Genomic DNA, 23,468 nt, shown 5'->3' with positions numbered 1-23,468 from the left:
TGAGAGCACTGTCCTGAAGTAAAGGCTCTGATTATCCTTACAAATCGGGAGGCGTGTGGCAGCTCCCTGAGGCCTTCTTCGGTGTTCTGCTTTAGTTTAACGGTAGTAAGCTTTCCAAGACTCCTAGGAATCTTGCTTCGGCACTCGTTTCGGTACCAGTATACTGAGTAGAGCTAGGGAGCTCAGGGCTAGTTAATTAACTTCAGTCCCGTAGGCCTTTTGGAATACCCCAGTGTTGGCTAGAGAGAGGCAACACACTGCACTCTTCCTTGGGAGAGCCAGGTTACCTCAGCTCCACACAGGATTCAGGAACACACTTCTAGACTGCCCTCCATGCAATGGATGTAACCGCATTCCCCTAGCTGAACTCTATTGAGAAAAACACTCTGCTCTACTCCCTTTTCACCTTTTAACCTTAGAGTCACGCATCCTCAAGGAGGTGGTCGGCTTGCATTCCAAGTACAATTTAAGCACAGTTCTTGAGTAACACTGCAGTTCTTTGGAAGATGCACAGGCCCCTAAATCTTTCTCGCACATCCTTTGTTTAGGCACTTCGCTGCACGCAGACAAGGGGTCGTAGAAAAAAGTTGAATCACGGAAAGTCACAATGGGTATCGTGAATCTCTTTTGACTTATTAGCATCAACGTGCACTTAGGCTGCGTGTCATCTGGAAATGGGCGACTGATGGCAAAAAGCTTGTTTTCCCATTTTGAAAGCTCCACTCATGCAATCTCTAAGCTACCTGAAAAGCACTGTTGTTACCATGCTTTTAATTACTGCCGGCATGGCTCGGAGAAGAAAATGAGTTTTCTCGAAAGAAACCTTGTGCTTCTAGTTCCTAGTTGGAAGCTCACCCTGCTCTGCTTTATACAAAAAGTGAAAGTCAACGTGAGCACTGTCCTGAAGTAAGGCTCTTATTATCCTTGCCAAACGGGAGGTGTGCAGCAGCTCCCTGAGGCCTTCATCGCTCTTCTGCTTTAGTTTAACGGTAGTAAGCTTTCCAAGACTCCTAGGAACCTTGCTTCAGCACCCGTTTCGGTAACATTACACTGCCTAGAGCCAGGAAGCTCTGGTCCTGCGAGTATGCTGCGTGTCTACCTACAAATTGGAGACTGATGGCACAAGGCTTGTTTGCACATTATGAAAGCTCCGTTCATGCGGCCTCGAATATACCTGAAGAGCATTGTTGTTGCCGGGGTTTTAGGCACTGCCGGCATGGTTCTGAGAAGAAATTGAGTTTTCCCTAAGAAACCTTGTGCTTCCATTTCCTAGTTGGAAGCTCACCCTGCTCTGCTCTATACCTAAAGTAAAATCAACGTGAGCCGCAGCCTCGAAGAAAGGCCCTGATTTGCCTTGCCAAACGGAGGCTTGGAGTAGCTCCATCAGGCCTTCTTCACTGTTCTGCTTTAGTTTCACGGTAGTAAGCTTTTTAAGACTCCTAGGGACCTTGCTTCGGCACCCGTTTCGGTACCCGAATACTGAGAAGAGCCAGGAAGCTCAGGGCCACGTAAGCAACTTCAGCCCCGTAGGCTTTTTGGAACACCCCAGTGTTGGCTAGAGAAAGGCAACACACTGCACTCTTCCTTGGGAGAGCCAGATTACCTCAGCTCTACACAGGATTCAGGAACACACTGCTAGACTACTTTCCATGCAATGGATGTAACCTCATTCCCCTAGCTGAACTCTATTGAGAAAAACACTCTGCTCCTACTCCCTTTTCTCCTTTTACACTTAGAGTCACGCATCCTCAAGGAGCCACCCCCCCCCCCCCAGGGATCCGCGAACAGTGCGAATTTCTCTTTCTGTATTCATATCTTTTTCTCAGCTGGCAGGTAAAGAAGCCCCTTCCCATGGCACTGAAGAAAGGCTTTCTGCTGCAGAAAGGAAGCTATGTCTATTTGGGCTGGTGGACGGCTATTTCCTCCCTTTCTCAATCAAATGCCACAAGGAGGAGGGTGTTCGGTTTCAGCCCTAGAAGCAGCCGGGAGCAAAGCCCTATGCCTAAAACTCTCCTCGAGTGAACCAAGGGCGAAAATCCATCGCCACAGGTGTCAACTTCCTCTGAACCATCTTCCGTGTGCCTAGGAAAACTCACGTATCTTTCAGCAGTAGTACAGCAGCCTGTCAAACAAACTTGAAGGCACTCGACTCTAGTCACACTAGGAAAGGAAGCTGAGCGCTTCTTATCATTCGGCTGAAGAGGAAGAGGTTTGCAGAGCTCTGCATCCATTCTAACACACTGCGCTCTCTGGTGTTTACTCTTGGGCAGAGAGTACGACGTGAGCGAAATTCCTTTTGCCTCCATTTGGCAAGTCGAACCTATTTCTGCTTGGAATACGGATCACTTTAGGCAGTGGAGAAGATTTCTGGGCCACTCACCGTTGCCTCTCTTACCTGAAGGCAGCTCTAAACTAACGTGCGGCAACCGTTGTAGTGCAGGCCTTGCAGAGGCACTGTAGCCTTACTGCAACGCGACCGAAGTTTCAAGAGCCGAATCCATAGAGTGGGTGATATTTCTGAGTTCTGGCATTCCTGAGACTCACCCATGGTCTACAGAGAGAAGCTGCTAAGATACACAGTTCACACAGCCTTGACTGGAGATGAATCTACCGTGTACGCTGACACAAGGGCATGTTTCAAGTGCCTCTTCTTAATATGCATGGCTGTCCCTTTGACAGGGCTCCCCATGCACTTGACTGCCATTAGGCCATCCACCTAAGGAAGGGGCTCTGCCACTAGACCTTCCCTGCGGTACGTACCCAGGAAGCAGGCGCTGCTCCTCATGGAAGGGAAACCGGTCTAACCAGGTAACACTCAACACTCGGCCTTCCAAATGCTTCCACTCAACGGTCAACGTTTGCCCCGAAAGCTGCCCTCGCTCAAACTCCACTGAGCACTGCAAGGCCTCAACGCAAAGTGCAAAGTTTTCCTTCTGCGACGTTACCATTTTCACACAGCCCAGGAACCCAAGGCCCTTCCCATGGCATTGCAGGACGGCTTTCTGCTTCAGAGAGGAAGCTACTTCCCTTGGCCAGGTTGAGCGCTCTTCCCATCATTCTCAGTGTACTACCACAGGGAGGAGGTGCTTCACTTTAGCCCCTAGAAGCAGGAGGGACAAAGTCCTATGCCTAAAGCTCTCCTCTCGTTCTCCAAACGCGAAATACTGTCTCCGGGGTGGGGGTGGGGGGGTCGATGTCTTCTCAAGCGTCCTCCTCGCCCTCGCGGCTAGGGAAAACTCGCATATGTTTTGGCCCTAGGACACCAGCCTTTCATACAAACGTGAAAGCATTCGCCTCTAGGCACCGAGGAAACTAAGCTGAGCCCTGCCCGTCATTCGGCTGTCGAGGAAGAGTAGGGCACACCTTTGCCACCATTCTCCCACCCTGCTTCCTTTGGGGAGGACTGTTTGGCAGAGACAGTGCAGTATGGCCGAATTTCCTCTCCTCTCAATATGAAACGACAAAAATGTTTCCTGGTCGGCTTACAGATCGTTTAAGACGGTGGAAACGCTTTCCAGCCCACTCACCCTCGCCTCTCCTCCCTGAAGGCAGATATAAAGTAACGTTAGGAGACCATTGTAAGGTAGCGTTGCCAGTGGAACTGTAGCCTTATTCCAAAGTGAGCGAAGAGTCTCAGAAGCCGATTGAACCCAACGTGTGAGGATGCTGAGGTCTAGCAGGCAGCAGACTCACCCATGGCCTTCGGAGAGCAGTGCGTAGGACACCCATTTTACACGTGCTTCACCGTAGACGATTCTACCGTGCACACTGAGATGAGTGCAGGCTTCAAGTGCCTCTTGTTAATATGCCTGGTTGTCCCCTTCAGGGCGCCCCGTGCACCTGACTTCCATTTGATCAGCCACCTAAGGAGAGGGCTCTGCACGTAGAATTCCCTGCAGTAGCCAGAAAGCAAGCCCTACTCTCTGCGTAAGAGAGACAGACAGGTCTCCCCAGGGAACACTAAAATCTCGGCCTTTCAAATGATCCCACCAGGGGTCAACGTTCGTAGTGAGAGCTGTCCTCGGCAAATCTCCTCTGAGCAATGCCAGGGCTCCACACAGTGCGGGAATTTCTCCTTCTGTAACATTACCTTTTTCTCACCCGCCAGGAAGCAAGGCCCTTCCCATGGCATTGCACAAAGGGTTTCTGCCTCAGGAAGAAAGGGACTTCTCCTTGGCAGCTTGAATGCTTTCTCCTATCACTCTCAGTTAACTACCCCAGGGAGGACGGTGCTCAGCTTTAGCGGTAAAAACCAGCAGCGACCAAAGCCCTATAGCTAAAGCTCTCCTTTCTTGACCCAAGCACAAAGTCCCTCTCCCCTGTGGTCGTTGCTTCTCAACCATCCTCCTTCTTGCCAGGCAATCTCACATGCATTTTACCAGCAGGATACCAGCCTTTCATGCAAACTAAAGGAATGCGCTTCTACTCACCCCAGGAAACTAAACTGAGCGCTTCTCTTCTTGCGGCTGAGGACAAAGTGTATTTCAGAGCTCTGCAAACTTTCACCAACACTGCTTCCCCTGGTGGGGACTCCATGACAGAGATAGTCCACCATGAGCGAAATCCCGTTCGTGTCTGTTTGAATGGTCAAAAATGTTTACTGCTCCGGAAACGGGCGTTTTTACATAGGGGAAACACTTTCTAGCGCACCCAGGCTTGCACCTCCTACCTGAAGGCACCTATAAAGTATCGAGAAGAGACCGTTGTAGTGCCGGCTTTCCGGGCCATTAGTAGCCTGTTCCGTTGTGACTGAGGAGTCTCACATGCCGAACAAATAAAGTGTGTGAAATTTCTAAAATCGAGCATGCCTCCGAATCACCCATGACCTAAGGAGAGCAGCTCGCAGGATACAAATTTCACAGATTGATTGCTTCTATTGGGTAAGAGCAGACGAGTGTATTTTTCAACTGGCTCTTCTTATCTTGCTCTGACTCTAGATTTAATAGAGCTCCCCAGTTACTTGACTTCCACATGATCATCCTCCAAAGGATAGAGTGCCTCTCCTAGACTTTCTCTGCAATAGAGTGTATGCAAGCCGTAGTGTCGTGTAGGAAAGATGGATATCAGCAGGTAACACTAAAGTCTCTTCCTTCCATACTCTTCCACTAAGCAGTCCACGTTCGCAATCAAAGTTGCCCTCCGCAAAACTCCTCTGAGCAACCCCAGAGTTCCACAGACAATGCGAATTTCTCCTTCTGTAATAATATCTTTTTCTCAGCTGGCAGGTGCATAAGGCCCTTCACATTGCATTCGAAATTGGCTTTCTGCTTCCGGAAGGAAACTACTTCTCTTTGGCAGGTTGAATGCTTTTTCCTATCATTCTCAGTTAAATTGCGCAGTGAAGAGCGTGTTAAGGTTTGGCCATAGAAGAAGCATCCACAAAAGCCCTATGCCTAAAACTCTCCTCGTGTGATCCACGCGCGAAAGTCCACCTCCCCAGATTTCGGTGTCTTCTCAGCCATCTCCTTTATGGCGAGCAAACCTGACATAAATTTTACCAGTAGGACACCAGCCTCTCATGCAGACTTAAGGGCATTCGCCTGTAGTCACCCTAGGAAACTAAGTTGAGCCCTTGGAATCATTCAGCAGAAGAGGAAGAGTATTGCAGACCTTTGCAACCATTCTCACACCCTGCACCCTCTGGTGTTGACTGTTGGACAGAGACAGTACACCGTGAACAAAATTCCTTTCGCCTCAATTTGACAAGACAAATATATTTACAACTCGGAATACGGGCCTTTTTAGGTACTGGAAACGCTTTCTAGCTAACTCAGGCTTGCACCTCTTTTCTGAAGGCAGCTATAAACTAATGTGAGGAAACTGTTGTAGTGCAGGCTGTCAGACGAATAGTAGCCTTATTCCGGTGTGACCCAAGAGTTTCACTTGCCGAACCAATACAATGTGTGAAATTTATACAATCTAGCTTGCACCCGACTCACCCATGGACTAAATATTGCAGCTCCCAGGATACAGATTTCACACAATTGATGCTTCTACCGAGTATGCAGAGATGAGTGAATTTTTCAAGTGGCTCTTCTTATCTTGCTTTGGCTGTCCTTTTAACAGGGTTCCCCATGCAGTTTACTTCCATTTGATAATCCACCAAATGATAGAGCGCTTCTCCTAGACTTTCCCTGCAGTAGAGTGTAAGCAACCCGTACAATCCGTGTAAGAGAGACAGGTATATGCAGTTAAAACTAAAGTCTCTTCCTTCCAAACTCTTACACTAAGCGGTCCACGTTCGCAATGAAAGCTGCCCTCGAGAAAACTACTCTGAGAAACCCCAGGGCTCTATGAACAGTGCGAATTCATCCTTCTGTAATATCTTTTTCTTAGCCGTCAGCAACAGAAGGCCCTTCCAATGGAATTGAAGAAAGACTTTCTGCTTCAGAAAGGAAGCTACTTCTGTTTGGCAGGTTGAACGCTTTTCCGTATCATTCTCAGTGAAATATCACACGGTGGAGGGTATTTAGTTTAGGTCATAGAAGCAGCAGGGACAAAGTCCTATGCCTAAAGCTCTCCTCTTGTTATCCAAACGCGAAGGTCTGTCTCCATGGAGGTCGATATCTTCTCAACCATCCTCCTTGTGGCTAGGTAAACTCACGTATGTTTTAGCAGTAGGACACCAGCCTTTCATACAAACTTAAATGCATTCACCTCTAGTCACCTTAGGACTGTAAGCTGAACTTTTTTCATCATTTGGCTGACGATGAGGAGTATTGCAGACCTCTGCAACCATTCTCACACCCTAATTCCTCTGTGGATGACTGTTTGAGAGAGACAGTAAACCGTGCCCGAATTTCCTTTCCTCTCAATTTGAAAGACAAAACTATTTTCCGGTTGGAATACGGATCGTATAAGGCAGTTGAAACGCTTTCTAGGCAACTCACCTTTGCCTCTCTTACCTGAATGCAGCTCTAAACTAACGTGAGGAAACCATTGTAGTGTAGGGTAACCAGAGGAATTGTAGCCCTATTCCAAAGTGACCTAAGAGTTTCAAAAGCCGAATCGATACAATGTGTGAAATTTCTGAGATCTCGCATGCATCAGACTCACCCTTGGCCTCCGGAGTACAGCCCGTATGATACCTCTTTCACACAGCTTTCATTCTAGAGGATTCTACCGTGTATGTTGAGACGAGTGGTTTTCTCAAGGGCCTGTTCTTATTTGCCTGTTTGTCCCTTTAACAGAGCTCCCCATGCTCTTGACTTCCATTTGATCATCCACCTAAGGAGATGGTTCTGCACATAGACTTTCCCTGCAGTACCCAGTTAGCAAGCACTACTCTCCGTGTAAGAGAGACAGGTCTAACCAGGTAACACTAAAGGCTTGGCCTTTCACATGCTTCCACCAGTCAACGTTCACAATGAAAGCTGCCCTCGGCAAAATTCCTCTGAGCAACGTCAGGGATCCATGAACAGTGCGAATTTCTCCTTCTGTAATATTATCTTTTTCTCAGCCAACAAAAGAGAAGGCCCCTCAAATGGCCTTGAAGAATGGCTTTCTGCTTCAGAAAGGAAGGTACTTCTTTTTGGCAGGTTGAAGGCTTTTTCCTACCATTCTCAGTTAAATACCACAGGGAGGAGAGCGTTCAAGTTAGTCCTGAGAAGCAGCAGCGACAAAAGCCCTATGCCTTCTGCTCTCCTCGCGTGACCCAAGCACGACAGTCAATCTCCACAGAGGTCAGTGATTTCTCAACCATTCTCCTTTTGGCTAGGAAAACTCACATATATTTTACGAGTACGACACCAGCCTTTCAAACAAAATTAAAGGCATTCGCCTTCAGTTACCCTAGGAAACTAAGCTGAGCACTCCTGGTCATTTGGTTGAAGACGAACAGTATTGCAAAATTCTGAAACCAGTCTCACACCCTGCTTCCACTGTGGATGACTGTTTGGTAGAGACAGTACAACGTGCCCGAATTTCCCTTCTTCTCAATTTGAAAAATCAAAAATATTTTGTGGTCAGATTACGGATGTTTTAAGGCAGTGGAAATGCTTTCTAGCCAACTTATTCTTTCTGCTCTTACCTGAAGGCAGCTATAAATTAACGTGTGGAAACCGTTGTAGTGCAGGACTGCCAGAGGAATTGTAGCCATATTCTAAAGTGACCGAAGAGTTTCAAAAGCCGAATGAATACAATATGTGAAATTTCTGGGATCTAGCATGCATCAGGCTCACACATGGCTTACGGAGACCAGCTCATAGGATACACATTTCACACAGCCTTCACTGTAGACGATTCTACCGTGTACGCTGAGATGAATTCATTTTTCAAGTGTCTGCTCTTAATTTGCCTGGTTACCCCTTTAACCGGGCTACCCATGCACTTGACTTCCACTTGATTATCCACCTAAGGATAGGGCTTTGCACCCAGACTTTCCCCTGCAGTACCCAGTAACAAGCCCTAATATCCCTGTAGGAGAGACAGGTCTCAGCAGGTAACAGTAAAGACTCGGCCTTTCAAATGCTTCCACGAAACCGTCAACGTTTGCAATGAAAGCTGCCCTCGGTAAAATACCACTGAGCTCTGCCCGGCCTCCACACATATTGCAAATTTTTCCTTCTGTAACATTACCTTTTTCTCACACCCCAGGAACACAAGGCCCTTCCCATTGCATTGCAGGAAGGCTTTCCACTTCAGAAAGGAAGCTACTTCTCTTCGGTAGGTTGAACGCTTTTTCCTGTCAATCTCAGTTAAACACAACTGGGAGGAGGGTGTTCAGTTTAGGCCATAGAAGCAACAGCAACAAAGTACTTTGCCTAAAGCTCTTCTCTCGTTATCCAAGCGTGAAAGTGTGTCTCCACGGTGGTCGATATCTTCTCAACCATCCTCCTTGTGGCTACTACACCTCACATATGTTTTAGCAGTAGAACACCAGCCTTTCATACAAACTTAAGGCATTTGCCTCTACTCACCCTAGGAAAGTAGAAGTGAGGGCTTCTCGTATTTCGGCTGATGATGAAGAGTATTGCAGACCTCTGCAACCATTCTCAAACCCTACTCCCTCTGTGGATGACAGTTTGACAGAGACAGCACAGCATGCCCAAATTTCCCTTCTTCTCAATGTGAAAAGACAAAAATGTTTTCTGGTCGGAATACGGATCGTTTAAGGCAGTGGAAATGCTTTCTAGCCAACTCACCCTTGCCTCTCTTACCTAAAGGCAGCTATAAAGTAACGTGCAGAAACCGTTGTAGTATAGGCTTGCCAGAGGAATTGTAGGCTTATTCCAAAGTGACCAAACAGTTTCAAAAGCCAAATCGATACAATGTGTGAAATTTCTGAGATCTAGCATGCATTAAACTCAACCATGGCCTCTGGAGTGCTGCTCGTAGGATACTCATTTCACACAGCCTTCACTCTAGAGGATTCTACGGTGTACGCTGAGATGAGTGCTTTTTTCAGCTGTCTCTTCTTACTTGCCTGCTTGTCCCTTTAAAAGAGCTCCCCATGCACTTGACTTCCATTTGATCACCCACCTAAGGAAAGTGCTCTGAACCTAGACTTTCCCTGCAGTACCCAGTTAGCAAGCCCTTCTCTCCGTGTAAGAGAGCCAGGTCTAACCATGTAACACTAAACACTCAGGCTTTCAAATGCTTCCACCAAACGGTCAACCTTTGCAATGAAAACTGTCCTCGGCAAAACTCCTCTGAGAAACGCCAGGCTTCCGGAAGCGGTGCGAATTTCTCCTACTCTAACATTATCTTTTTCTCACCCGCCAGGAACACAAGGTCCTTCACATGGCATTGCAAAAAGGCTTTCTGCTTCAGGAAGGAAGCTACTTCACTTTGGCAGGTTGAACGCTTTTACCTATCATTCTCAGTTAAATTACACATGGAGGAGGGTGTTCAGCTTAGGCCATAGAAGCAGCAGCGACAAAAGCCCTATACCTAAAGCTCTCCTCATGTGATCCAAGCACGAAAGTACATCTCCTCAGAGATTGGTGTTTTCTCAGCCATCCTCCTTGTGGCTAGGAAAACTCATACATGTTTTACCAGTACTACACCAGCCTTTCATGCAAACTTAAGGGCATTTGCCTCTATTCACCCTAGGAAACTAGGCTGAGCCCTGCTCATCATTCAGCTGAAGACAAAGAGTATTTCAGAGCTCTGCAACCTTTCACACACCCTGCTTCCTCTGGTGGGGACACTATGACAGAGAGAGTACACCGTGAGTGAAACTCTGTTTGTCTCAATTTGACAAGACAAAAATATTTACTGGTCGGAATACGGGCATTTTGAAGTAGTGGAAATGCTTTCTTGCAAACTCAGGCTTGCACATCTTACCTGAAGGCAGCTATAAATTAACGTGAGGAAACCGTTGTAGTGCTGGCCTCTCAGAGGAATAGTAGCCTGATTCCAGTGTGACCGAAGAGTTTCACATGCCAAGTCAATACAATGGGTGAAATTTCTAAAATCTAGCATGCATCCGACTCACCCATGGCCTAAGGGGAGCAGCTCACAGGATACCGATTTCACACGGTAGATGCTTCTACCTCGTACGCTGAGAGGAGTGCATTTTTCAAGTGGCTCTTGTAATCTTGCTTTGGCTGTCCTTTTAACAGGACTCCCCATGCAATTGACTTTCATTTAATTATCCACCAAAGGATAGACCGCTGCTCCTAGACTTTCCCTGCAGTAGAGTGTAAGCAAGCTGTACTCTCCGTGTAGGAGAGAGAGGTATAAGCAGGTAACACTAAAGTCTCTACCTTCCATACTCATCCACTAAGTGATCAACGTTCGCAATCAAAGCTGCGCTCGGCCAAACTACTCTGAGCACTACAGGGCTCCACGAACAGTGCTAATTTCTCCTTCTGTAATAATATGTTTTTCCCAGCCATCAGGAACAGAAGGCCCTTCCAATGGCATTGAACAAAGACTTTCTGCTTCAGAAAGGAAGCTACTTCTCTTTTGGCAGTTTGAACGCTTTTTCCTACCATTCTCAGTTAGATACCACAGGGAGGAGGATGTTCAGTTTAGGCCCTAGAAGCAGCAGCGACAAAAGCCCTATGCCTAAAGCTCTCCTCGCCTGATCCAAGTGCGAAAGTCCACTTCCACAGAAGTTGATATCTTCAAAACCATCCTCCTTGGGGTTAGGAAAACCCACATATATTTTAGCAGTAGGACACCAGCCATTCATACAAAATTAAAGGCATTCACCTCTAGTCACCCTAGGAAACTTCAGTTGAGCACTTCTAAGCATTCGGCTGAAGAGGAAGAGTATTGCAGAGCTAGCTCTGCAACCATTCTCACACTCTGCAACCTCTGGTGTTGACTCTTGGTCAGAGACAGTACACTGTGAGCAAATTTCCTTTTACCTCCATTTGACAGACAAAAATGTTTCTGGTTGGAATACAGATCTTTTTAATGAGGGGAAACATTTTTTTGTCAACTCAGGCTTGCCCTTCTTACCTAAAGGTAGATATAAACTAACATGCAGAAAATGTTGTAGTGTAGGCCTGCCAGAAGAATTGTAACTTTATTCCAAAGTGACCGCAGAGTCAGAATGGCCATCATCAAAAAATCTACAAACAATAAATGCTGGAGAAGGTGTGGAGAAAAGGGAACCCACTTGCGCTGTTGGTGGGAATTTAAATTGATACAGCCACTATGGAGAACAGTATGGTGGTTCCTTAAAAAACTAAAAATAGAACTACCATACGACCCAGCAATCCCACTACTGGGCATACACCCTGAGAAAACCATAATTCAAAAAGAGTCATGTACCACAATGTTCATTGCAACTCTATTTACAATAGCCAGGACATGGAAGCAACCTAACTGTCCATCGACAGATGAATGGATAAAGAAGATGTGGCACATATACACAATGAAATATTACTCAGCCATAAAAAGAAACAAAATTGAGTTATTTGTAGTGAGGTGGATGGACCTAGAGTCTGTCATACAGAGTGAAGTAAGTCAGAAAGAGAAAAACAAATACTGTATGCTGACACATATATATGGAATCTAAGAAAAAAAAAATGGTCATGAAGAAACAAGGGGCAAGATGGGAATAAAGACGCAGACCTACCAGAGAATGGACTTGAGGATAGGGGGAGGGGGAAGGGTAAGCTGGAACAAAGTGAGAGAGTGGCATGGACATATATACACTACCAAATGTAAAATAGATAGCTAGTGGGAAACAGCCGCATAGCACAGGGAGATCAGCTCTGTGCTTTGTGACCACCTAGAGGGGTGGGATAGGGAGGGCGGGAGGGAGGGAGATGCAAGATTGAAGAGATACGGGGATATATGTATATGTATAACTGATTCACCTTGTTATAAAGCAGAAAATAACACACCATTGTAAAGCAATTATACTCCAATAAAGATGTTAAAAAAAAAAAGGTCATGAAGAACCTAGGTACAAGACGGGAATAAAGATGCAGACCTACTATAGAATGGACTTGAGGACACGGAGGGGGAAGCGTAAGCTGGGACAAAGTGAGAGAGCAGTAGTGTATATATAGACATATATACACTACCATATGTAAAAGAGATGTTAAAAAGAAGAAAAAAATTGACCGCAGAATTTCAAAAGCTGAATCAATACAATGTGTGAAGTTCCTGAGATCGAGCATGCATCAGACTCACCCATGGCCTTTGGAGACTAGCTCGTAGGATCCACATTTCACACAGTCTTCACTGTAGACGGTTCTACCATGAACGCTGAGATGAGTGCATTTTTCAAGTGCCTCTTCTTTATTTGCCTGGTTGTCCCTTTAACAGGGCTACCTATGCACTTGACGTCCATTTGATCATCCAACTAAGGAGACGGCTCTGCACCTAGACTTTCCCTACTGTACCCAGTAAGCAAGCCCTACTTTCCGTGTAAGAGAAACAGGTTTAACCAGGTAACACTAAACACTCGGCCTTTCAAATGCTTCCACCAAACAGTCAACCTTCACAATGAAGATGCCCTCGGCAAAACTCCTCTGAGCAACGCCAGCGCTCCACAAAGAGTGTGATTTTCTGCTTCTGTAACATTACATTTTTCTCACCCACCAGGAATACAAGGCCCTTCACAAGGCATTGCAAAAAGGCTTTCTGCTTCAGGAAGGAAGCTACTTCTCTTTGGCAGGTTGAACGCTTTTTCCTATCATTCTAAGTTAAATTCCACAGGGAAGAGGGTGTTCAGCAGAGGCCATAGAATGAGCGGCGACAAAAGCCATATGCCCAAAGCTCTCTTTGCATGATCCAAGCGCCAAAGTCTGTCTCCATGGAGGTCGATGTCTTCTCAACCATCTTCCTTGTGGCTAGGTAAACTCATGCATGTTTTAGCAGTAGGACACCAGCCTTTCATAAAAACTTCAATGCATTCACCTCTAGTCACCCTAGGTCTCTAAGCTGAACGCATCTCGTCATTCGGCTAATGATGAAGAGTATTGCAGATCTCTGCCACCATTCTCACACCCTGCTTCTTCTGTGGATGACTGTTTGACACAGACAGTACAGCGTGCCCGAATTTCCTTGCCTCTCAATTTGAAAAGACAAAAATATTTTCCAGTCGGAATATGGATCTTATAAGACAGTGTAAATGCTTTCTAGCCAACTCACCCTTGCCTCTCCTACCTGAAGGCAGCTATAAACAAATGTGAGGAAACCGTTGTAGTGTAGGGTTGTAATGTAATGTAAGGTTTCCCAGAGGAATTGTCACCTTATTCCAAAGTGACCGAAGAGTTTCAAAAGCCGAATAGATCCAATGTGTGAAATTTCTGAGATCTCGGATGCATCAGACTCAACCTTGACCTCTGGAGTGCATTTTGTAGGATACTCATTTCACACAGCCTTCACTCTAAAGGATTCTACCGTGTACACTGAGATGAGTGCTTTTTTAAAGGGCCTCTACTTATTTGTCTGATTGCCCCTTTAACAGAGCTCCCCATGCACTTGATGTCCATTTGATTATCCACCTAAGGAGAGGGCTCTGCACCTAGACTTTCCCTGCAGTATCCAGTTAGCAAGCCCTATTCTCAGTGTAAGAGAGACAGGTCTAAGCTACTTCTCTTCGGCAGGCTGAACGCTTTTTCCTATCATTCTCAGTTAAATACCACTGGGAGGTGGGTGTTCAGTTTAGGCCATAGAAGCAGCAGCAACAAAAGCCCTATGACTAAAGCTCTCCTCGCATGATCCAAGTGGGAAAGTCCAACTCCACAGAAGTCGATGTCTTCGAAACCATTCTCCTTGTGGATTGGAAAACTCACATATGTTTTAGCAGTAGGACACCAGCCATTCATAGAAACTTAAAGGCATTCGCCTCTAGTCACCCTATGAAACTAAGCTGAGCGCTTCTCGTCATTTAGCTGACGACGAAGAGTATTGCAGACGTCTGCAACAATTCTCACACCCTGCTTCCTCTGTGAATGACTGTTTGACAGAGACAGTACACCTTGCCCGAATTTCCTTTCCTCTCAATTTGAAAGACAAAACTATATTCCGGCCGGAATACGGATTGTTTAAGGCTGTGGAAACGCTTTCTGGCCAACTCACCCTTTCCTCTCTTACCTAAAGGCAGCTATAAACTAATGTGAGGAAACCCTTGTAGTGTAGGGTTGCCAGAGGAATTGTAGCCTTATTCCAAAGTGACCAAAGAGTTTCAAAAGCCGAATTGAAATGTGTGAAATTCCTGAAATCTCGCTTGCATCAGACTCACCCTTGGCCTCCGGAGTGTAGCTTGTAGGATATTCATTTCAGACAGTCTTCACTCTAGATGATTCTACCTTTTACACTGAGACGAGTGCTTCTTCTTATCTTGACTCGTTGTCCCTTTAACAGTGCTCCCCATGCACTTGGCTTCCATTTGATCCTCCACCTAAGGCGATGGCTCTGCACCTAGACTTTCCCTGCAGTACCCAGAAAGCAAGTCCTACTTTCCGTGTACGAGAAACAGGTCTAACCAGGCAATACTAAACTTGGCCTTGCAAATGCTTCCGCCAAACGGTCAACGTTCACAATGAAAGCTACCCTCGGCAAAACTCCGCTGAGCATCACCAGGATTCCGTGAACAGTGTGTATTTCTCCTTTTGTAATATTATCTTTTTCTCAGCCATCTGAAAGAGAAGGCCCTTCAAATGGCATTGACGAAAGGGTTTCTGCTTCAGAAAGGAAGGTACTTCTTTGTGGCAGGTTGAAGGTTTTCCCCTACCATTCTCAGTTAAATACCACTGGGAGGAGGGTGTTCAGGTTAGGCCCTAGAAGCAGCAGCGACCAAAGCCCTATGCCTACAGCTCTCCTCGCATGATCCAAGCACGACAGTCCATCTCCACAGAGGTCGGTGTCTTCTCAACCATCCTTCTTTTGGCTTGAAAACTCACATATATTTTACCATTAAGACCCCAGCCTTTCAAACAAAGTAAAATGCATTGCCTGTAGTTACCCTAGGAAACTAAGCTGAGCACTTTTTGTCATTCAGCTGAAATGAAGAGTATCGCAGAACTCTACAACCATTCTCACACACTGCGCCCTCTGTGTATGACTCTTTGACAGAGACAGTACACGATGACCCTATTTCCCTTCTTCTCAACTTGAAAAGACAAAAATGTTTTCTGGCCAGAATACAGATCTTTTAAGGCAGTGGAAACGCTTTCTAGCCAACTCACACTTGCCCCTCTTACCTGAAGGCAGATATAAACTAACTTGAGGAAACCGTTGCTGTGCAGGCCTGCCAGAGGAATTGTAGCCTTATTCCAAAGTGAGTGAAGAGTTTCAAAAGGTGAATCAGTACAATGTGTGAAGTTTCTGAGATCTAGCATGCATCAGACTCACCCATGGCCTTTGGAGAACAGCTCATAGGACACACATTTCACACAGCCTTCACTCTAGACGATTCTATCATGTACGCTGAGATGAGTGCATTTTTAAAGTGCCTCTTCTTAATTTGCCAGGTTGTCCCTTTAACAGGGCTCCCCATGCACTTGACTTTCATTTGATCATCCACCTAAGGAGAGGTATCTGCACCTAGTCTTTCCCTGCAATACCCAGTAAGCAAGCTTTTCTCTCCGTGTAAGAGAGACAGGTCTAACCAGGTAACACTAAGGATTCGGCCTTTCAAGGCTTCCACTAAACTGTCAATGTTCGCAATGAAAGCTACCATTGGTAAAACTCCACTGGGCACTTCCCGGCCTCCACGCACACTGAGAATTTTTCCTTCTGTAACATTACCTTTTTCTCACCCACCTGGAACACAAGGCCCTTCACATAGCATTGCAAAAAGGCTTTCTGCTTCAGAAAGGAAGCTACTTCTCTTTGGCTGGTTGTACGCTTTTCCCTCTCATTCTCAGTTAAATACCACAGGGAGGAGGGTGTTCAGTTTAGGCCATAGAAGCAGCAGATACGTAAGTCTTATGCCTACAGCTCTTCTCTTGTTATCCAAGTGCGAAAGTGCATCTCCATGGAGGTCAATGTCTTCTCAACCATCCTCTTTGTGGCTAGGTATACTCATGTATGTTTTACCAGTAGGACACCACCCTTTCATACAAACTTAAATGCATTCGCCTCTAGTCACACTAGGAAACTAAGCTGAGCCCTTCTCATCATTCGGCTGAAGAAGAAGTGTATTTCAGAGCTCTGCAACCATTCTCACACCCTGCTTCCTCTGGTGGTGACTCTTTGACAGAGACAGTAAACCATGAGTGAAATTCCTTTCATCTCTGTTTGAGAGGACAAAAATATTTACTGGTCGGAATACAGGCCTTTTAATAGTGGAAACGCTTTCTAGCCAACTCAGGCTTGCACCTCTTACCTGAAGGCAGCTATAAACTAAGCTGAGGAAACCGTTGTAGTGCAGGCTGTCAGACGAATCGTAGCCTGTTTCCGGTGTGACCGAAGAGTTTCACGTGGCAAATCAATACAATGTGTGAAATTTCTGATATCTAGCATGCATCCGACTACCCATGGCCTAAAGAGAGCAGCTCGCAGGATACAGATTTCACACAGTGGTTGCTTGTACCGTGTACCCTAAGACGAGTGCATTTTTCAAGTGACTCCTCTTATCTTGTTTGGCTGTCCCTTTAACAGGGCTCCCCATGAACTTGACTTCCATTTGATCATCCACCTAAGGAAAGGTCTCTGCACCTATACTTTCTCTGCTATAGACAGTAAGTAAGCCCTACTCTCCGTGGAGGAGAGACAGGTCTAACCCGGTAACCCAAAGCCTCTTCCTATGAATTGTTTTTGCAAACGGTTTCACTTGTCATTTCATACCGCCCTTGGCAGTGCTCAGCTGAAGATCACCAGACCTCTAATTGCAGTGGGTATTCCATCCTTCCTAATATTACTCTTCACTGAAACGTCCGTGCCTGGCCTTGGTACACATGGGTGTGAAGAAAGGCCTTGTACATAGGAAAGGAATCTGCTTCTGCTAGGAGGGGTGAAAACTTGTGTCTTAACCATTCTTGGTCAAACACCTTATGGAGAAGCGTTTCAACTCTAGCCCATATAAGTCTCTAAAAGACCAGTTCTTCCCCAATGCTTTCATCTCTCGGTCACTGGCCAAAGGTCAGTCTCCCAGTCTTTGGTATGTTCTCCCGTTCCTCCTAGTAGCTTGCAAAAATCCGTATGTTTTACCCAGTAGGATGCAAGCCTTGCAACAGTCTTAAAGGCATTCACTTCTAGTCACCCTAGGAAATTAAGCTAAGTCCGTCTCTTCATTTAGCTGGAGATGCAAGAATATTGCTGAGCTCAGGAACAATTCACGAAGTCCTACTTCCTTTGGGGATGATTGTTTTGTTTTGTTTTTTTACAGAGAAAGTACATCATGCCTGAAATTCCTTTTCTCTCGCTTTCAGAAGACACATAGGATTACTGCACAGAACACAAGCCTTTTTAGGCAGTGGAAGTGCTTTCTCTCCAAGTCACCTTTGCAGTTGTAAACTAACATGGGGAAAAAATCATACTATAGGTACTTGTTTGAATTACAACTTCTGAGTTCGAATTATGACGAATCATGCTTCTCTTGCTGTATTCATGTATGTCTGCTTAACAGCCCAAAAGAATACATACTGCTATATTTGAGTAAAGATGGCCAGTGTAGTTCGTCATGTTTGTCTTTCTTCAAGATTCTGATATTTACCTTCTATAAGCTTCTTGCTGTTCTTCTCCCACAAATTGGCCCTGGTATTGATTGGTAAGTGCACTTGAATCTGGGCTCTTTCTCCTATCCTCTGCCAACATAGGCATTCAATGCTTAATGCAAGTATAATCTTTATCAATTGACACCCAGAGGGATTTGCTTTTGTAACATACTTCTCAAGATGTTAAACACGTGCTGTATGTTTTCAACCAGCGCTGCCTATGAGCACAAGATCGTTTTTCTCTAACTGCCAGTCAAAAGACATTAACAATTTGCCTGTTCTTGTGAAGGCAGGGAAATTTTGAAGAAGTCACTTTTCGTTTGCTTCTTGATCTGGAAATGGAGCTTCTCACTCCCCTCCTTGCCCCTGAGATAGAACAGTGTTAGCCTCCATATTCATAGACCATTTCCTCTGCTTAAAATCCTTCCTTATCTCCTAAATTCATTAATCAACTTGAATTCACTTTCTCTGTGAAAACTCTTTAGAACCTCCAGGAAGAATTTTTCTCTCTTGAGAGCTTCTTACTTTGTATTCCTATAGAGAAATTCTCACAGTGTACAGTCATTATGTGTTTACTCAGCCTTCTAGCTCTCTCTAGTCTACAGGATCCCCAGGCAGGGACTTAGTCTGCTTTACCTTGGAACTCACCAAATCTGACCCAAAATGTTATGGGTATACTTATTGAATGAATGAATGAAGGCAAAGTTTGGAAATGAAAAGAGTAGTAAACTCAAAAAAGTTTGCTAGGCAAATACTTCTGTGATCAAATATATATTAGAAAAATGAAATATAGAGAAAATGTTACATAAGCTACTGAAATTTTGTGTTGGAGTGTTTTCATTTTCTTAAGTGAGTATCCATGAGCTTTTATAGGAATGTTTCAAAAATTATTTTTCAGCTTTAAATGCTATTTGTTTATTCTTGATTTCATTCATTCATTCAACAGTTATTTATTGCAAACTATACATCAGAAAACATCATGCTATTAATTCAGGTTTATATAATGTTATTATTAACATATTATTATACTGAAGCTACCTGAAAATATTAATAAAGTGCATAATATTCTGGTGCTTAACATAATAGTGGAAAGACATTGTGCCTTAGGGCTTGTGAGAAATTAACTAGTTCAGGTTAACTGTCTTATTTACTATAGCTATGTATGGCATAGCTTTTATATCCTGTATTAATTATTTTGAATTAAGTTAAAAATATAAATCTAGTGGGTTCTGTAAAAAAAGATAGACTTTTTCCTTAAAGGCTCCTTTTATTAATATCTTTGTGAATTTTATTTTCTTAAGCCATATCCAAGTGAAAACTATATTAGCCAAATGGATGAAAAAAATGAACAGAGCATTTTGAATGAATATAAATACTTCAACACAAACAAATTAGTACTTCACATATAAGGAAAATGTGGACCTTGTCCTTTCCTTGTGGACACAGGTACTATGATGGAATCATATTTGTTGATTAATAACTTATATGGGTCAGAAAGTTAACAGTAAGTGGTGAATGAAAAATCTTTGATGCAGACATTCAAAAATGTTTGAGAACATCAAAGTTAAGCAAATGTTGATCAAACTGAGTTTTTCAAACAAGGACAAGGTGAGCATCAACTGAACATAGTATCTAAAAAATTGCATTGCACATATTGTTAAAAGCATAGGTTTTTTTACACTAAATTTCGTATTTCTTGTTATGCACATTTGGTTTTTCAACACATTGATTTATTAAACTTATATCTCAATGTGATTTGTTTATAAATATTTGATGAACAAGTGAAAATATATTTCAGAGTCAGGGGAAAAATACCGGCAACAAGTTTAATTACTTGTCAATGAATAATAAATGCATTCAGACAATTTAGGATTGAGCTTCTTTTAAATTAAAAAAAGTAGAAATCCTTGTTATTTTAAAGTCTATAAAGAAAAGTCTTTGTTTATTTGTTTAACGATTACCTATGCTAATTAAGTGGTGTTGATTTTGGTTACCTTATCAGCACACAGTCCTCTGCCTATTAGATCATTTTGTGGACTGGCTTGATTTTAGCCAGATTATCCACCGAGTACATATACAAAGCGGGGAACTTTACATTAAAGAAACTCTCGGAAAGGGTTTTCAGCTGTGTGGACAAGGGATGACTTCTATCCAGGCCCTTTGTGGCTGAGTTGCACAAAGAGAGTATCTAACATTGACGGAATGCAATCCCAGGCACTCTTCCAAGTATTCCATCTGCATGATTTCATTCAATACTGACAGCAACGCTATTAAGGTGGCTATTAATATTATTATCTTTATTTGTTTATTTTACAGAAGAGGAAACTGGGGTGTACAGACGTTAACTTGCACGGCGTCACACGGACAGAGGGAGGTGCACCAGGATTCAAACGCGTAGTTTGACCCCTGAACCTGCAAACGTCTCTATCTTGCTATTCTGTCCCATCTGTTAGTGCACTAGTCCGTTAGTACACTACTACGATTCACAGAACTTCATGTCTGTGACAACTATGGCAAAACGAACGATGGATGTGCTTTGTGCGGCTGAAGATCCTAACGCCACTGACAAACGCCAGCTCTCAGCGCGCAGGTGGGAGCTGGACAGGTTCTGTCTCCAAGGTAATGATTGAAGCACAGGCGGCCGATAAAGCACCCTTCTCCCCAGACCCAGAAGGCTGATGTCATTTCCTTCGTCTGGGCGGTTGCACCAGTGACACGGCGGGCTGTAGGGCGGTGTTAGGTACCCGAGAGACCTGCGGCGCGGTATGTCACTTCCTCCCGGAGACGCTGTTTCCTAGCAACGGCTTCCCACCTCCGTTCTTAGTACCGCCTCCTCGCTCCCTGCAGAGTTGGTCTCTGAGAGCAGCCAGGCCCAGGCCCAGGAGAGGGGCCAGCAGCTGGTTCCTCCGGTCGCGGGGAGACATCCGCAGGAATGCAGAGTGAGTACAGACCGCGGGACTTGAGGGTTGTGGAGAATCGGGGCGGAGGCGGCGCTCGGCTATGCACCGACCTGGCTAGTGACGGGTGCTTGCTTGGTCGGCCACACGGGGCAGATCGAGCAGGCACAGGGCGCCACCTGGCCGGGCCGGAGCGGTCCCCCACCCCGCGCTGCTGAGGGCGGCGGGGAGGGTGAGCAGCCTCCGCCTGGAGCACTGGAAACGTCCACAGGACCATTTAACAGAGATTTTAATGTAGTCCATCACAGAAGCTTCTTTTTGTTTTATCTAATAGTATTTCAACACTTGTGAGAGGGAAGAGTGGCTGGAAAAATATCACTATTTACGATCTTTTTCTTTCCCAGCACTGTATGTAAACTTTTTTTAAAAAAATGGTGATGTTTTTAGTTATATACACTAAGTCCCCTACCTATGAACCTTCAAGTTGCGAACTTTAAAAGATGCGAACCTGCGTTCTCATGTCCAATCACGTACGTTAGTTCACGTGTATGGTGTACATTGTCACGTGCGTGCGTCCTCTACAAGTGGTTGTGCTTTTGTGTACTTTACTGTACAGTACTGTATAGGGCACAGTAGTTCAGTATCTTTATTTCAAGCCCAGGATGCCCGGAAGCAAGAGGGTAGATAGAACTGAATGCAGCCAGGAAGCAGAACATGTGCCATCAATGTCAGGCATGAGTGAAATTGCAGCTTGCCCTCTGTCTCCTATTGCTGACAATCCTTCAACTCTACCATCTTCCACCTCCTCTCCCTCCTCCAGTCAGTAACTCTTCTTGCCTGTTCACTTGATGCCGGCCCCTGTATGCTAGTTGTTGTACTGTACTACTGTTGGGTACCTAGGCTAAATTTGTTGGACTTACGAACAAACTGGACTTACAAACACAATCTCGGAATGGAACTCATTGGTATGTAGGGGACTTCTGTACTTCAGGGGTCCCCAACCCCAGGCCGCAGACCCCTGTTAGGAACCAGGAACCGGACCACACAGCAGTAGGTGAACGACGGGCGAGTGAGTGAAGCTTCATCTGCGGCCCCCCATCGGTCCCCAGCGTTTACATTACCGCCCGAACAATTCCCCCCACCCGCCATCTGTGGAAAAATTGTCTTCCACGAAACTGGTCCCTGGTGCCAAAAAGGTTGGGGAACGTTGCTGTACTTTATGCTGACAATAGTCTTCTTTGTAGCCTTTTAAATAATTATGGCTGTTTTGTAGGCTATATTATACTTTTTGAATGGAAGGGAGGTGAAAAAGTTTCTATTTTAATTGGCAACAACCTATTGCACTCATTGTTTAAATGAGTGCAATAATTGTAAAACTTATTTAGGATAATAAAATAATTGTAGAAATATTTTTGGATAACTTCAGTTTGAATTTTATTTTCCTGAAAACAAGTTTGTTAATAGAATTTGCTTTTTCTTTACAAGAACTCTGTTTATTACTCTGCTACTTAAAAGTGAAGATATAGCTCAACGTTCATATGATGCTTTTCTGGTTTTTGTTTGGCTTTGGGGGCAGGGAGGGAGTACTAAGTGTAGTAATGGAAATTCTCAAGCATGCAAAAAAGTCTGATTTGTTTTTTATATATTTCAGCCACCATCAGAGGTTGAATTATCCCTATCATTTGTTAGCCATTTTATAAAGTTAGAGAATTAAAATAAACACTATGTCTGATGAAGTTTTTAGCACAACTTTGGCATATACAAAGAGTCCAAAAGTCACCAAAAGAACTACTTTCCAGGTAAAGTATTTTTATTTTGAATGATTTTACATGTTAAACACTGTATTAGGAATATTGGACTTGAAAGTGCTTCTATTCAATACAACAGTCCTATGTAAAGCTGGAGTAAATCTATGTTTCTTTTGAAATTTTGCAGATGATTGTATTTGGGCTCCAGTATTACCAACTCTTCTGTGTGGCTTTAAGACTACCAAACTAAACTCAATACTAGGTTCTTACTATATTAAAAGTTAAATTAGCTTTTAAAAGTTGAATAGCAGCTTCTAATTGCCATTTTCATATAAAAATTGGTGTTTTTTTCCCCCTGGTGTAACATTATAACATTTAGGTTTTCCCTGTCCAGTCACTACAATTTTGAACTCAGCCTCTAAGTTTGCAGTATTGATTACATCTGTTAAAAGCAATATGCTGAAAGAAAAGATCATAAAGAATACCAGTTTCTTCCATAATGCCAGTTTATAATGAACCCTGTCTAAATTGAGTCCTTCAATTAATTTGCTTGGTGTTGTCTGTCTTCTTTAATTTAACCCTAAGCTCCATGAGGAAAGGAATTGTCTGTGATATTCTGCATTGAGTCTTAGGGGTTGGGTGCATGGCATAAGGTAGGCTTTCAGTGAATATCTGTTAAATGAATGAAACCTAAGTTTTAAGGCAGTTATTAATCAAACATTATTTGTTTAAAGAATTAATTCAATATA

At 44.3% G+C, this 23,468-nt stretch overlaps 1 protein-coding gene across 1 annotated transcript in view; it reads left to right on the top strand.

Moving 5' to 3' along the window:
* Nucleotides 1-10,512: 10,512 nt before the first annotated feature.
* Nucleotides 10,513-23,468, top strand: part of MAP9 (microtubule associated protein 9) — a 116,592-nt gene continuing 103,636 nt past the window's right edge. The window contains exons 1-2 of the mRNA XM_082391523.1: nucleotides 10,513-21,013; nucleotides 22,623-22,770. Coding sequence (XP_082247649.1) covers nucleotides 22,696-22,770 — 75 coding nt within the window. The 5' untranslated portion in view covers nucleotides 10,513-21,013; nucleotides 22,623-22,695. The remainder of the gene's footprint in view (nucleotides 21,014-22,622; nucleotides 22,771-23,468) is intronic.

This window comes from Balaenoptera borealis (genome assembly GCF_965194805.1).
Source record: "Balaenoptera borealis genome assembly, chromosome: 4".
Classification (NCBI taxonomy): Eukaryota; Metazoa; Chordata; class Mammalia; order Artiodactyla; family Balaenopteridae; genus Balaenoptera; species Balaenoptera borealis.
The sequence above is the reverse complement of the archived record's forward strand: the minus strand, read 5'-3'. Positions and strand labels throughout refer to the sequence as shown.